The following is a 17311-nucleotide window of genomic DNA, read 5'->3' as shown; positions in this document are numbered from 1 at the left end:
ATATAAGAGTTATATATAAGGGGTGTTGAAAAGGTTACCGTTGCAAAGTAAAGAAAAAGCACAACAATTTGGAAAAATGTGTTTTATTGAAAAAAGAATTGGAAAAATGTGTTTAATTAAGAGAGGAAAAAAAGACAAAAGTGTGTTTGGATTATATATTGAACACGTGGAGAAAGGTTAAGGACATAACGGTAAGTGTATTTAATTAATTAAATGGACTTCATGTTTGGTTGTTGATAAAGAAAATAGAAAAAACTTTGGGGAAAATATAAAATTAGTCGGTCGTTCGAAGCTAATTGCATTCGTGCCAATAGATATAAGAGTAATATATATATGTATGTAGTATAATATACAAAAAACATATATTTTAGCGACTATTATTTTTGGGAACGGCTAAAATTATCATTTCTCAAAAACTTAGCTTTGATTGTAATTTGCGAGCTACGTAAACTTGGGCCTAATTAGAGCTCCTATCTGTAAAAATTTAATCGTTTGTCTTTTTTTGGGTTTTTTTCACTTTTAACTAGTGTCAAAAATAATTTACATTAGGTAGGCGAAAAAATATATAATTAGTGAAGAAGATGAAGGCGGAGATGGTGACTTTAAATTATGGAGCTACGGTAATTTTGGCATGGGTAACGAAAACTGTACCGTGTATGAAGAGTGGATATAATCGAGTATGTACAAAGTGAATTTTGAGTTATCTTATTATAAAGACGAACATTTTGTTGCATAACTGGTAAAGTTATTGCCATGTGATCAGGAGGTCACGGGTTCGAACCATGGAAACAGTCTCTTGCAGAAATGCATGGTAAGGCTGCGTACAATGGACCCTTATAGTCCGACCTTTCACCGAACACCGCACGTAGGGGGAACTTAATACACCGGACTGCCAAAGATTAACGTTTGTAATACTTAGTATAGTGTAAGTCCGAAGAAAAATGGTGAAGATGGAGTTAAGTGTATGTTTGTGTGTGTTGGTTTAGCGAAGATTATTGGTAAACATCGCCCAGAAAAGTCACAAACATTTACAATGAAAATTGTAGGTCAATATCTAAGTTGTAGAAGAAACTTGACTACCTATAAAAAAAATCTATTACCAAAGTTTTAAATTTCCGGAAGTTGGAGTGCGAATTTTTTCGAAAAAAATGACATTATATAGGCGCCGTAAAAATAATAATAAAAAAAATACATACAATTTGTATATTTTTGTATATATATATATATATATACAAAAATTCTATAAATTTTATATACTTTTTCGACTACCAGATGTAAATAATTTCTGGCACGGGCTAAAAGTTATAATACCACAAAATTTTCATCTTCCGGTTGTTAAGCACTAGGTTATATTTGCAAAACTTTTAAAACAAGAACGAAGTATAAGCAATAGCTCTAAAAAGGGTCATTTGAGTAAATCCGCCACAAAATCTTGGGTTTTCCTGCGGTTGGCCCAGTAGGCAGAGATTAGTGATGAAGAATGAATACTTAACTCTTGTGTTTGGATCATTGTTCCCCATCGTTTTATAATGTACTGTATTGTATTGTACTGTACTGTATTGTATCGTTTTGATGGATACAACGTTTGGATAAACTGTATCATTTGCTGTTGTTAAATAACATCTTTATTGTTTGATTTGACTGTACTGTACTGTACTGTACTGCTAAGTTTACTAAAATACCCTCGGTTATTTTAAACAAGGTATACATATAGAAAAAACAAATATAAGAACATACTAAAACAGGCATTCATGTGAATAACATTCTCCATTTATTATTTAGAGGAAAATTCCCTGCCCTATTTTTGCTCAATCATTTGTCCCAAATAATCTTAAATTTCTGAAAAGATTCAACAAGGTGAATCAAAACCAGCATCGTCTGTGGTTCCCTGCCCCCAAATTTTCAGTAAACTAAAATTAAAAGCCAAAAGTATCTGGCTAAAACCAACAGTAATGGTACATAATAACAATGAGCAAAAAGCACATGACACACAATAGCAACAGTGAAATTAGTTAAAAGAGATGACTAGTTGCACGGAAGAAAACTAACTTTTCTACTGAAAACTAAAAGAGATGAAAATTAATCCTGGGGTAACAACAGGAAGAAAAGAGATGAAAACTAACCTGTAAAAATTTTGTTGGAAAGAGACGATACGTCGTTGACTAGTTGCACGGCAGAAAGAAGATGGAGACAAAGTACTTATTAGTTTGGTGAATATAATATAAATAATAGGGTAAAGGATAAAATTGAAATATAGAATAATAAGTGTGGGCATAATTGGAAAGGAAAATACGGAACAATCCCACCACACCGATTTGGTTGTTTCATAAAATGGGAGTTTTCATTGTTCCGGAACAATGGATTTAACAATACAATACAATCAGTTTTATATTAACAATCAAAACAAACATTGTATCTGGGGTAACAATACAATACAATACAACCGGAAACAACCATCCAAACAACGCGTAAGTGATCCTTAATTCCTTATGAATTTTGTTAGGTAAGATGTGGATTTGGATAAGGAAAGACCAAATCTGACAGGTTTGCAATCAGGTTTTGGTATAAAAGTTAGAAATTCAGTGATTATAAAGTTAACGCTCTTTCTATCTCGTTTTATAGAGTGTCAAATGGGCGGGTGGAACCAATTTTTAGGCGGGTCAAAACGGGTTGAAATGATCCGCCCAAACGTTATTTAGGCTAGGATGAACTGTATCAAAATGTGCTAAAATTTGGGTCATAGCCCAACCCGTCCAACTCTTATCAAATTTTTTCTTAATATGTGTGTGTGTTTTTTTTTTATGAATTGCATAATTATTAAATAAGACTTACTTTCTTTTGTTATGGTCATATATAACATATCAAATTAAAAAAATTATTTCTGAGATATATTGCAAAGTTAGTCATGGATCAATTTGGGCTAAAATCAGTCCAACTTTAAATGGGTTAGATGGATTGGGTCAAGATAAAGTGGGTTCAATAAATGAACACAACCCTATAGAATACCAATAACAAATTCATGATTTTAACTCGATAAATTTAATTTTTATATTTTAACACCGGAACAATATAGACTCGTACCTTCCCCTATATCCGCACTTGTTGACGAGTTTATGCATGATCTAAGCTCTTTCTAGGTATTTTTTAGTAACATTTTCTTGTACTTTGAACCCATTATTCTTTGAGAAATAAATATTTTAATCGCTCCTAAAAATAACAACCGGCAATATATATTTTTTGTATATATGTATAATATATTTTTAAAAATCTACATATTTTATTCTTTTTTGGCTAGAGAATGCAATTAGTTTTAACAGACCGATCAATTTTGTATTTTGCCCTTATTCTTTCCGGGGCCGGCCAGAGAGTGAAGCCATTAAAGTGGGGGCTTTAGGCCCCAGAATTTTAGAGGCCCCAATTTTTTTTCCAATTCCTACCCGATGTCTGATATTTGATTTGGGGCCTTGAGTAATTCGAATTCGTACTATGTAAAGTCTATTAAAGTGGGAACCGTTCCTTAAAAAGAATTTTTCATTCCCAGGACTTGCACCGAATAAATCCGGTTAAGGAAGGAAGAATCCTATCCATCCACTATAACTCTTCTTGTGAGGCCCCAAATTCTTTTAGAAAATATTAAGTATTTCAAAATAGAAAAGTTAAATATTTTATATAAAGAAAAGATTACATATATCATTAGAAAATTAGTAATACTCTTTTAAACTCCATTTTTTTGTTTGTCTCAGATTTTCATCATTGCAACAAGCATATTGAAACATTAAAAAAAGTTTCTGATATAAAGTTATCAATTTCTTGAATCGAGTTTTATTTTAAGATCAATAATGTTAAGATTAAATGGTTTATGTAAAAAATTATTAAAATTTTTATTCTGAAAAAGCTAGAAAAACTTCAAATAAAATTATATAGGATTTTTTTTTATAAAAAGAATAAGGCCTCGAGGCCACCAAATTAATTGAACCGCCCTGAATCTTTCCATCTGATATGCATGAGAACAACACCAAATTCGATCCGTTTGCAATCAGGTTGGTACAGCAAGATACTGAAAACTAAATCCATGACATAAATTTCAACCTTAGCGACCTCGAAATTAAAAATTAAAGAAACCAAAATTTAAGGGTCATGCAATAAGCCCTCAAATCTCAATCAAAAATGGCCAATAAGTCAACCAGTGGCTAATACACAAGTTATTCTCGAAATAACTTGCTCAGACGAACACTCAACTAATAAAATTTTTATAAGAAAGTCAACTTAGTTATTCTTATGAACTCAAGCTTAAGCTAGAAGTTCATTTTCTCTATTGCTTTTTGTTGAGCCCTCTACTTTTCCCCATCTGGTAAACAATGTGAGTAGCAATAAGCCAGAAGCTTGGCAAGCTAGACCACATATCAAGCCCATCCATAAACCCTGCATCATATTTTATAATAAAAAAACACATTTTAATCAATTAACTACAACTTTATTATATCTAGATTAATTGCGATTTAATATATTAAAATCATACGTTCAATTGCGTTCAACCTATTATTGATTTTGACACGTAGCATAGACATAGATATTAAAAAATCACTAAAAAAATTTACGAATATTAGATTCTTAACTCATAATTGTAAATAGAAAATGAGTTTACTACATAAAAAGGAGTGGAAATGACACCAGGTAGCCACTTTTAAGTATATTGTTTAAAATATATCCACAGTTTACAATGTATTTAAAGATTAGTCGATTTCACTCAAATTTCAAGACAGAGTGTCCTAGAGTTTAAACCTCAAAGTTCAAACTTCAGGACATCGTATCCTAAAGTTCAAAAATTTTGTCCAGAAGGTTGAATCTTATGTCCTGAATTTTAAATTAGTAGTTCAGAAACTCATGACACTTAGTCCTGAATTTCAAATTAGCAGCTCAAAAATTTAGGACACTAAGTCCTGAATATTCAAATTCAGGATACTTAGTCCTGAAATTTGGATGAATTGGCTAATCTTTAAATATATCGTAAATTGTGGATACATTTTAAATAGCGGACATAAAAGTGGAGTTTAAATCTAAGATTCGTCTATCTGAATGCGAGAAAAAACTGAGCATGGCGTGCACTTGAATTACCTGAGCTTGTAGGTTAAATTTGAAAGCAAGGAGACCTGCAATTGGCATGCCAATGACATAGAATGTTGCCAAGTTGATGCACATAGCCAAATGTTGCCACCCGCATCCCCTAGCCACTCCTGATCAATTCAATTACACTTTTAGTAAGATGTGCACAGATAGCCACTAACAGCTTATGTCTTTATTTTAAAGCCAGCGTTTTAAATGTCTTTAGTCTTTAGCCACTGGTTTAATAAACTTTAACTGCTCGGACAAAAATACCCTTCTGCTCATGTCCTTAAGTTCAGGACTTCAGGACTACATGTCCTTAACTTTTGAACTTGAAACTCTAAGTTCAGGACTTCAGGACTACATGTCCTTAACTTTTGAACTTGGAACTCTAAGTTCAGGACTTCAACGTTACATGTCCTTAAGTTTTGAACTTGGAACTCAAACTTCAAGACCAAGCGTCCTTAACTTTTGAACTTGTAAGTCAAAGTTAAGGACCTATTGTCCTTAACTTTTGAACTTGTAACCGTAAGTTAAGTACTGCTTGTCCTTAACTTTTGAACGTGTAACTGTAAGTTAAGGACTGTCTGTCCTTAACTTTTGAACTTGAAACAATAACTTAAGGACTGCACGTCCTTAAGTTTTGAACTTGAAACTATAAGTTAAGGACTGCCTGTCCTTAACTTTTGAAACTGAAACTCAAAGTTAAGGACTGGATGTCCTTAAGTTTTGAACTTGAAACAATAACTTAAGGACTGCACGTCCTTAAGTTTTGAACTTGAAACTATAAGTTAAGGACTGCCTGTCCTTAACTTTTGAAACTGAAACTCAAAGTTAAGGACAGAAAGTCCTTAAGTTTTGAACTTGAAACAATAACTTAAATACTGACTATCCTTAAGTTTTGAACTTGAAACTATAAGTTAAGGATTGTTTGTCCTTATCTTTTGAACCTGCATGTCAAATTTAAGGAATACATGTCCTTAACTTTTAAACCTGCATGTCAAACTTAAAACTCATGTCCTTAACTTTTAATCTTTGAACTCAAAAGAAACAAAAACAAGGTAAGAAGAAAGAAATTACTGTACGTAATTGAGACATCTGCTCAAAAATTCAGAACTTGAAAATTTTGATGATGCAAAAGGAACTACGGTACGTATTGGAAAAGGAATAGTGAAGCAAAATCAGAAGGATCTCATGATGGACCTGGTTATGTCCTAGTAATTGGGGTCACTAATAGACCTGATGCTATTGACCAAGCATGGAGGAAGCCGACCGTGAAAGCGCCTTGGGTATTCCAGATGAAAATGCAACGCGAAAGAGAGGAAGAAAGGGTAAAATTGTCTTTTTTCTATTAGTAGTGGCTATTTTTGCTGAGCATTATAATTAGTGGATAAAAATTAAAGACACCCTTAATTAGTGGCTACTACACGCCATTTTTACGTTATTTTGAAGAAGAATTTACACAAATAGCCGTCCACCCAACCGTTTAAACAAAAAATAGCCTATAATCAATGTATAAACTATGTATATGGCTAGAAAAAGTAAACAATGAATATAGACAGCTATTTTTGTAAAGATCCTTATTTTGAATGCAAAACTAATTTGTATGATATATCTCGTGGAATATATATCATGAATATTATGTAAACAAAAATCTGACCTGATAAAACTCCTTGAAAGAAATCGAATACAAAGGAAATTAACAGGAGAGGCGTCATGGAGGCGAATTTATTAATTATCTCCGGGCTATCACTAAAGAGGCCGGCCCAGATATTATGACCCAAAAATAGAGCCAAATCAACTATAAGAGCAAGAATAATAGATAGCTTGAGAGTAACAGCCATAGCATGTTTTGCTTTGTCAGGATTTCCAGCTCCTAACTCATTTGCTACCCTAGTGCTGCATATAAAATACAATACACATTAATTTGGTATCAGCAACAAATTATGGATAACAAAAAAAAAGGTGGATTAGAACAAGGGGCGGAGCTAGAATTTTAAATTTATGAATTGTGGACTCTAGAAAGGACAGCTTACTGGATTATGATAAATTATTTATGCATATTAAGTAAAAAATTTAACACAAATAAAGAGTTTGGGCTAGGAGCGGCTCAACGGATTTTGTGGCCTAAAGCCGAAACATGTTAAAAGGCCCCTTAAATTTCTTTTGTAAGTTCATATAATAATGAGACAAAACAAACTCCTAGGACTTTGGCCTAATGGTAAGTGTACAATGCGTGATGTATGAATTAGGTGCTCATCACAGTTCGAAACTTTGTCGTAAATGAAAATAGCATTAATTATGTGGAAGAAGGTAGAGAGGAAATGAAGATAATCTGTCGACTTTCGAACCTTGCTCCCCATTGCATTTGGGGATTTCTCTTAAAAAGATGAACAAAAAAAATTACTTTCTAATTGATGGATCAATAAAATGTGGTGAAAAGAAATAACCAATCAGAGAAATTTAATTAAAATTAGAAAGTCAAATCATTAGAAACATAAAAAAAACATGAATATATGTGATACATAGTATTAAAATTGGGGCCCTTAATTTTTCGGGGCTCAAGGCAATGACTACATTTGCCTTACTCTTAGGCCGCCCCTGGTTTGGGCCAAATGCTATTAGGTTCTGCCGAACCCGTAAACAGAACGGTAGCTCCGCTCCTAATCTAAACTATGGAAAAATTATATTTTCGTGGTCGCATTACCTTGCAGCTGCACTCAGACCATAAGACATCATGTAGGCAATGGCTTCGGTATTTACACTGGAAATTCACAACTCAAAAGAATTGGTGTCAGCTAAACTAAGATTAAGCCTTCAAAAATGTGAAAATGCGATGATTTAAAGCATAGAGGCTTACCTCATTGCAATTACCGAAGTAGATGTTGCCGAGTCTCGCATCAAACCAGCCAATAACACAAGAAGCTCAAAAGCCCAGTACTCCAAACTGTGTACAGATTAAATTAGGAAAAGATTTACTCTTTATTTACGCAACAGTGTCAAAGAATTTCACCCTATCATTATAGTTTTACCATCTGTAAAAAAAGGTAGAAATGACACCAGGTAGTCACGCTGTTATTTAAGAATTAGCAAGTGCGTCCTGAATTTTAGTTTTTCAGTTTAATTTTTCGGGACAAAAATGTCTTGAATTGTCCTAAAGTTAAGATTTTTAGTTTAAAATTTCAGGACAAAATAACTACTGGCTAATATCTAAATAGCTACCCTGAGAATGACTATCTATGCACTTGGCCCCTCATTGAGAATTATGTTATAACTTAAATGACAATGTTTTCTTTTACAAGAATAACCAAATTAACAAATATATATATGATACTCACCAGACCATAGCAGCAGAGGGCAAAGCCAACTTCAAGTTTGTAAGGATATGGTGAAATGGCTCGTATGAGAAACCATCCCGCCATATATGGCTGAATTTTTCGGAGAAAAGCACGTATAGACCCAAGGTAAGAACTGAAATCCAGATCGAAATGGAAGCTGCTAACGATGCTCCCTTGAAACCAAGACCCGTCCAATGAACCAACGTGTAGGCAATGCCAATGTGGATAACTAAAGATCCAACTGAGCACACGACAAGAGGTATGATAATCGACTGAGCCTGAAGAAATCTCGTAATGTTTTGCAAGAAACCGTATGCAAACAATCCAGGTATGAGAAACTTCAGGAACACCCCTGCTTGTTTTGCTATGTCAGGATCTTGATGAAGTAAAATCAGTATCATATCAGAATACCACCAGATAACAGCAATCACTGTTGAAAATAAGAATGATATGATACATGATGTTTGTAGATGTATCCCTAACATCCTGTACATTTTTGCGCCATATCCTTGGCCGCATAGTGTCTCAAGGGCACCACTTAGACCAACCTAGAGTATTATACATTCACAAGTTTAAAACTTAATTTCATTTAAAAATGGAAGCATAGGGCAAAACGAAAAGTTGAATATCAAACTTGGACTTTCTTAGATCATCTCTTCTAAAAATCAAATGCCAAAGAAAATACCATAGAATTACATGTGAATTCATGATTTGGACTTTATGAATTCGTATTCGGAATACTACCATATCTCCTCTAATTTACTAAGTTTCGAAATTTTGTTTTTTGTACTAAGTGAGGTTTTTAACATACGTACAACGTCTAAACCAAAACTACTGAATTCAGATGAACTCATAGCAGCAACGACATAACCACATACAGTGAAGCTAAGAGTCGTCAGTTGAAAATATAACAAATATTCCTAGGCTCCTTACTCCAAAGGTAACTTTGGAAAAACGAAGTTAATTACTTATTGGTATATGAAAAAGTCAAATATTATGGACCACGAAAAAATATCAAAAAATCAATTAAAGTGAACCGGAGTGAGTATTTAAGATTTCGGCATGCACGTTCATTAAAAAATTATTTAAAACATTAATCAAATATAATTAAATTATCATTATCATTATCTTTTCCTTAAATGAGTAATTAATAATTATATGCCGTCTTGGACTAGCGAGGGTGGAATTTAAAAAAGAAACACTAATTTAAGTTTTTTTTTTTATAATTCTAATAGTGCTAAATATTTTGGACAAATTTTATTTTGCTAATATAACATGTTCGTCGCTAAGGTAGATTTGTTGTTGTTGTTGTTGTTGTTGTTTTTCAAATATTGAGTATTAAGAGAAAAATAATTAATCCTCTTAAGCAACCGAGAGTCCTAAATCGCAGGAACAACTTTAGCGAAATTCCTGACTTCGTTACTACTGGTCAAAGTATCAGTAACAATATATATAGGTATGAACATATAATCATTTAGGAAGAAAGATGCCTACCATGAAAGCTAGACCAGAGACCACAGCCCAAGAATTACCAAGATTTGAAGCAGCAAGTTCAAGTTTGCCAAGATGTCCAGCAAACATGACAGATACAAGGTTAATGAAGTAGAAGCTACTCGTCACGACGATCATTGGCAACGAAAACATTATCTGATTCTTCGCTTCTTCCATATCTATTACTTTATTCCACCACCTGTTTGTTGCTGCCGCCGCCGCCCGTCCTTCGCCGGCTAATGCTGGCGGCAACAGGGGACTTTTAAGACTACTTGATGAGTTATTGTTCATTGCCATATCTTTGCACCTGTGCTTTCACTCTGCTATGATCTCTTGTTACTTCCCTCTTGGGCACGAAATATAAGGAAAAACTTATTTTCTACCAACCACAAACTTATTATCCCCTCTGTCTCAATTAATTATATGGCGCTGTTTGGATTTCAAGAGTCAAATTTGTTAGAGTTCGATATAATATCTTTAAATCTATTTAGAATACAATTTACAAATTTTTTAGTTACGTAAAAAGTACTATATTTCTCAATAATTAATAATGCAAAAATTTAAAAGACACATGAAAACAATGCAATCAAAGAAAAATTCAAATGTCTCTAAAAGTCCGAATAGTGACACATAAATTGGGACGGAAGGAGTAGTACTTAGTAATTTGTGTGATGATAAGACTTTTAAAATTTATAGTGTTAAACATATCATAATATTTGTATAACAGTGTGTGTTAAAAAAAAAAATGAGAAGTTTAAATTAGGTAGTTGCCTAATTTAGAACTATATCATTTTCTTTTAAATAAACTAAAAAGAATATAATGTCATTGATTCTTAACCAAAAGAAACAATTATTTTTGAAAAAACTACGCGATATAGTCGTTCCCAAAATTACTAGCAGCCAAAATGTATATTAATATATAATATGCATATTTTAAAAATAATTAATAGCCGATGCAATTATTATTGGCTAACAGGCTAAATATGTAACTTAGCACAATATTTTTCTTGATTGCTTCTTAGTTTACTAATATTACTGAATTCTTTTATGAGGCAAGTTGTTGAGTGGTTAAAGACATGCATTTAATATGTCAGACTTCAGTTATGTCAAAAAAGAAAGTTAGGGGTACGAGAAGGCCAATTCATTGCATAATTGATGAAATGACAGAAAGGGAAATATGCTAAAGCCACGTGAAGAAATATACACTTTTTTAATTTCTAAAAAGCTTTTAAAGATTTTTCCCAAAAAAATATTTCTAGAAAGCTATCCAAACACTTTTCGAGTTTGCTACCTAACTTACTACCTAACAGTGTGATACACATATCATTTTTTCATGTTCATCTTCTACTTCAAATTTTCAATTCAAACCACCTCAAAACTCCACCAAATCATCCCAAAACTGAGATTCAAGGTCCTTAAGATGTACCTAATCTATTCTAATAACACTCACTCAAAAGAAAGCAAAAATTTGACCTCTTTGGCTACAAATAGCTAATTGGCTAGTATTAGTAATATTTTAGGAATTGACCAATTTTTATAATAAGTTACTTATAAATGAACATAGCTGGTATTTTCCCTTTTAATATTAGATCTACCAACCGCAAAGAGAAAGACAAAGAGGTAGTTGTATAATGATAGTAATTCATGTGATCCTCATATTTCACATGCGTTAATTTATGGCGTGCTAATGGCCCCCACATCAAAATCTGTTGATAAATAAAATCTTATTTGTTGACTATTACTTAAAAATGAAATCTTGCTCTGTTGTCTAGTTTGATTTTGTAGTTCAAATAATCTTATACCATAACGTATCTGGAATATTAATAATTAGTGAAATAATCGAAAATGACAGATTTTGAGGACTTGGGAGGCAAACAGGAAAAGGAAGAAAAAGAGGAGAGTAGAGATTGCTGAATTAGCGCTTCGGAAGGGTAAAAATTTATTCACACTGGATGTTTATACTAAATCAGTAAATGTATGACGCATGTCATGTGTTGCATAGACACTTCTTGCGCTTAACTATGGTTAATTAATATGTATTTTTATTTCATTAAATAACCTAACTGTAGTAAATTACTATGATTTGGTATAAACACTCGATCAGAGTCCCTTGAAGAGCAAGGTGATCACGCCCAACTATGCCCTCTAAAAAGGACTCTGCGGACGTTGCAAATATAACCCGAGTATTACGCCCAGGGTCGAATCCACAGAGAGTTAACCTATCAATCACTATCTTTAGACCCACTAAACTCTTCAAAACCATTTTGCCAGATGTTTGAATCACAGTTGAAGATTGCTTTACTAACTACGATTGCAAGTAACTTGAACAGCTGAAAATTAGAATGCTAAGGTTATAAACAATGATGAGAAGAAGCTAAGGCAATGATTTCCTCTATTGAAAGAATCCCTTCTGTTTATGCTCACACATATTTACCAACACATCTCTATCAATCATGAACGCTCATCTTACTGTAAATCTCTCCCGAGTAATCACAGTAATATACTAATTGCACTCTCCCGAGATACACTAGCTTACTTTATTTAGCACAATTCACTTTAGATTACACCCAAGGCTTCGTTATCCCTAATCCCGCCTTTAAACCCGCAATTATAGATTCCTCTTATACTTTGGGAGTGGTGTTGTTCAACAGTAACCTAAATATGCACTCTTTTCCAAGTTATGCACACTAAATAGGCACAGCTAATTGAGGATCCTGTCAATTAACTACAACAAGCACAAAGTTGAACAAATAGAGATTGAAGCTAGCAATTTGTAATTCACATAAACAAGATGTTCATCCCCCAATNTGTTCTTTAGTGATTCAAGCGCTTTTAGGAGGTATAGGTTCTAACAATCAAGCTATTCAACACAGAGTTTTAGGTCATTATAGGGTTATCAAAGAACAGGCTTCAGGCTCAAAGGGGTTAACTATGGCGATATATACTGGTGGATTCACAATTATATAGGGTTGCACAAAGAAATGCCTCAATCATCTCTAAAACCAAACAACTTCTATTTCGCTTTGCAAACACACAGGGCAAGTTCTAGGTATCGCATGCAAGCACAGAATGCAAGTAATATCTCCCACTCACTTAGCATGCAACTCATTCCGAATCAGTTCATCAACACACTAATACGAGCATTCAAGCAAGACAAGATGTGCAACATTAAGGCATGGATTTACGAGTCCACAAGCGAGACTAGACGTCACACTCTCAAGTTCATTTTAGTAATTTGCAAGTGTGCATATCAGAGGTTGTATTCTAGCCTTCACCCATCTTAGTCCTAAAACTACAAAAGGAAAATCTACATAACCCGGTTCAAGAAAAGCCCTTGGAAAAGAACCGTGGTCAAAGGAAAAACCAAGGGGGAAGTATTACACTACCTAGAAGAGAAAAAAAAAATTCTACATGGACTACTTCCCTCAAGATTACTGTCCAAGTGGTCCGTCCTCAGGAAGAGTCCTCTAACTTGTTTTCAGTTTACATTAATTCCGACTTTTACCCTCAAGAGACCCATCGACAAGTGTCTGTCGTTGGGCCAAGTTAGCTACTCCTAATATAAGCACACTCAAATATATACAACACATCAATCTATTGCTACAGCACAACAACGTCTATATACATTACAACACAGAATCAGAGCAAGTCTCCCACCCCACACTTAAAATCATGGCATGTCCCCATGTCATATCAAGAAAGTAAAGAGCAGAAGGGCCAGAAGACTTCCCTGAGACTCAATCAGAGTCGGAGACGGTGCTGGGGTCTACATGGCAAGCTCTCCCCAATGCACGTAACCAGGCCATAAACCGGCTCTCAGATCTAGACTGCCTCTGCGACATTGCATCTATCCGCGTGTGTAGGCCATCCACCGAGGTGCGGAGATCCGCGACCTCTTCCTCCAAGGAACGCAGCATAGGCTGGGAGGACTGTGAGCGGGATAGGCCTGCTCCAGAATGGGGGCGCCGAGATGGTCCGGCACTGTCAGTAGACCTCTTGGATGGTGCAAGAGGAACCGGATCATCATCCTCATCATCTATCTCAATTGTGGTACGTGTACCCCGGCCCACTCTGATGCCTGAGGCTCTGAATGCTGCTCTAGGGGGCAAGTCTCCATCGGCAGGATTGGTGGGGGTATTTTTCAGCAGGCACAGTGTAGTCACCAAAGAAGGGAAGTAGAATCCCTTTGACAGCAGCGGCCCCCGTAGGACCATTTCATCACTAATTACCCTTGCCGCATCAAAATCCTTCTACATCACGAAGCACCATGTTAACAGTGCACGCTGGAAGTTCACGTCAGTTGTGTTGCTTGAGGGCAGGAACCGGCTGCAAATGACAGTTAACCAACACTTAGCCAAGTGTGTGAATGAGTTGGAGTTCAGGGTGATTTGGTCACGTATCCATGTTGGTCGCCCCTCTGCACAGAGTATATCAGTCATGACCTCCCATGTAACCCCTGGCCTGTCGTGGTAGTAGTCAATGTCACTAGTGAACTGAGGCAGCCGCAACACCTGGCAAATCATGGGAATTGTGGCGCTGACCACCTTGCCTCGCACAATCACCCCCCTACTTAAGTTCAATGGGCAGTTGGCATAAAACTCCCTAACAAGCATCTTGTTGACCGGGGCAGGGTCATCAAATAAGAATTCCATTTCCCTCCTCCGAATTTCTTCATACATCTCTGCCTTTTCTACGCGAAGGGCTGCCCGGTCAAGCGAGATCTCATGGATGAAGTTCTTCGTAGCCTTGGCATGAAAGTCGTCCTCCGCTAGTTCTGATTGGAACCTGGATTCATCATATGTAGGCCGTTGGGATGCGCCTGCCGATCTCCTTTGCCTTTTAGGAGCCATAGTACCTGCAAAGAATTCAGAAGAACCATCAAATATATCCTAGTTGTGCCCGTTGGATGGGTACTCAGACTTCACCACCCAATGGCACCATACACTTGCCCCCATTTATTTCATTCATACAAAGTGCCCATTCCCCACTACTAAGGTGTTCAAGCAGAACAACCTCCACAAAGGCTCCACAATTTGCTTGCAATTTCCGGCATACATCACCCCACACTTATTTCCTCAAATGATTCACGTTAAATACAACACCACCATACACCAAATACAACACCACCATCCACCCAATACAACACCGGCACAACCAAAGTTAGGCCTAAAATGCCCCAAAATTGTACAAAATTTTCGGCCAAAAATGGCCCATCACCAAAGTACACCACAAAAATATTTTCTAGGCCTCCAAGTCATAAAAACAAACCCCATAATTAAAGTATCATGGAGACCCAACCAAATTAGCACTAAACAACCCCACAAACATCAAATACAACAATAAAAAACATAAAAGAAAGCAAAAATTAAAACTTGAACACTAATCCTAACTAGGATTTACTAAAACTAACACAAAACTAAATTACACTAATTAAGAAGAAGAAATAGAGGGGGGAGGAGAAACTTACTTGATGGAAGAGGGGGAAGGTGGAGGTGGAGGTTTGGAGAAGATGAGAATGGAGGTTGGGTGAGAGAGAATGAAGATTTTTTTTTGTTATTTGGTAGAGAGAGAAAGAGAGAAGAAGACGAGAAGAAGTAAGGGGTCGGTTGGTTTGGAAGGAAAAGGGGGTGTCGGTGGTTTTTAGAAGAAGGGGGGGGGAAATAACCAAAAAGAAATAAAAAAAAAAAAAAATTAGCAATTATCTGAACCTGGGCCCGTCTGGGTCTGCCGCGGTCGCGGTAGAACCGCGAGAGGTAAGGTTCAGAAAGGTCAATCCACCGCGGTTTGACCGCGGTCGCGGTGCAAACGCGGTGGACTGACTACAGAGAGGTGCTTTGACCGTGGTTTGACCGCGGTCGCGGTGGAATCGCGGTCTGGGCACTTCTCTGCATCTGACGGTTTTTTTTTTTTTAACAAAAAGATTACACTTACAACAATTTCATGGGTTGCCTCCCACGCAGCGCCTGATTTAACGTCGCGGCACGACTCAGATGAGCGCAATTAAGGCTCGCTCGACCTCTGTGGTTCATTCAAGTGCAGCTCTGACATTTCCTTAGGCTCGCTCATACCCACATATAATTTCAATCGCTGACCATTGACTCTAAATGTACGAGAGTCATTCTCAGTGGCAACTTACACAGCTCCTGACGGGAAAACTTCAACTACTCGAAATGGTCCAGACCATCGTGACTTAAGCTTACCCGGGAACAACCTCAATCTTGAGTTGTAGAGCAATACCATGTCCCCAGGTTTGAAATTTCGCTCAACAATGTTCTGATCGTGTAGCCTCTTCATTCTCTCCTTGTACAACCTTATGCTCTCAAAAGCAACATACCGGAACTCCTCGAGCTCATGCAGTTCAGTGACTCTTGACGTGCCCGCAGCTTCCATGTCTAAGTTTAGCTGTTTTAGTGCCCACCACGCTTTATGCTCAAGTTCTACAGGTAGGTGACAGGCCTTCCCAAACACCAACTTGTATGGTGACATACCAATTGGTGTCTTGAAAGCTGTTCTGTAAGCCCAGAGTGCATCATCCAGCTTCCTCACCCAATCAGTTCTTGTGGCATTCACGGTTTTTGTCAGTACACTCTTGATCTCTCTATTGGATACCTCAACCTGTCCACTAGTCTGCGGGTGGTACGGAGTAGCCACCTTGTGGCGCACATCATACTTAGCCAACAACTTTTCAAAAGCCCTATTGCAGAAGTGAGTGCCTCCGTCGCTGATAATTGCACGTGGTGTCCCAAAGCGGGTGAATATGTTCTTCTTTAAAAACCCAACCACTACTTTTGCATCATTGGTGGGCATTGCTGCAGCTTCTACCCACTTGGACACATAGTCTACAGCAACAAGAATGTACTTATTGCCATAGGAACTGACGAAAGGACCCATGATATCTATCCCCCAGACGTCAAACACTTCCACCTCTTGAATTGGGTTCATGGGCATCTCGTGGCGCCGGGAAATGTTCCCTGTGCGTTGACATTCATTACAGCCCTTTACCCATAAGTGAGCATCTTTAAACACCGTTGGCCAGAAAAATCCAGCTTCTAGCACCTTTGCTGCTGTCTTGATTCCCCTAAAGTGTCCACCATACGTCGATGCGTGACACGCCTGCAAAACAGAAAATTGCTCTATCTCGGGGACGCATCTCCGGATCATATTATCAAGGCATATTTTGAACAGATAAGGTTCATCCCAGTAATACTGGCGGCTTTCACGAAAAAATCTCTTCCTTTGGACCGATGAAAGGTCGTGAGGAACAATACCACTGGCCATGTAGTTGGCAAAAGTCCGCATACCATGGCGCTTCCTGATGAGTGGTGGCGAGCAACTGCTCGTCTGGAAATGTTTCCAGAATTTCCTCAACCTCTACTACA

General features: G+C 36.5%; 1 protein-coding gene across 1 annotated transcript; it reads right to left on the bottom strand.

Annotated features, from left to right (window-relative positions):
• LOC109230733 (protein DETOXIFICATION 18-like) lies at positions 4001-10341 on the bottom strand. Its single transcript, XM_019396143.1, has 7 exons — positions 9936-10341; positions 8442-8989; positions 7964-8050; positions 7811-7867; positions 6764-7002; positions 5116-5234; positions 4001-4422 (listed from the first exon to the last, which is right to left on the bottom strand). The coding sequence occupies exons 1-7, from the start codon at positions 10227-10229 to the stop codon at positions 4291-4293; spliced, it is 1476 nt and encodes a 491-aa protein (XP_019251688.1). The 5' UTR covers positions 10230-10341; the 3' UTR covers positions 4001-4290.

The sequence above is a fragment of the Nicotiana attenuata genome, chromosome 8 (assembly GCF_001879085.1).
Source record: "Nicotiana attenuata strain UT chromosome 8, NIATTr2, whole genome shotgun sequence".
NCBI classification, from domain to species: domain Eukaryota; kingdom Viridiplantae; phylum Streptophyta; class Magnoliopsida; order Solanales; family Solanaceae; genus Nicotiana; species Nicotiana attenuata.
The sequence above is the reverse complement of the archived record's forward strand: the minus strand, read 5'-3'. Positions and strand labels throughout refer to the sequence as shown.

Bases quoted from the DNA above. Each gene is read 5' to 3' on its own strand.
- LOC109230733 (XM_019396143.1), bottom strand. From the start codon at position 10,229: ATGGCAATGAACAATAACTCATCAAGTAGTCTTAAAAGTCCCCTGTTG. The intron at 8,990-9,935 runs GTAGGCATCTTT...ATAATACTCTAG, and splicing joins TCTCTGGTCTAGCTTTCATG to GTTGGTCTAAGTGGTGCCCT. The intron at 5,235-6,763 runs GTCAGATTTTTG...TGAATTGATCAG, and splicing joins CTTTCAAGGAGTTTTATCAG to GAGTGGCTAGGGGATGCGGG.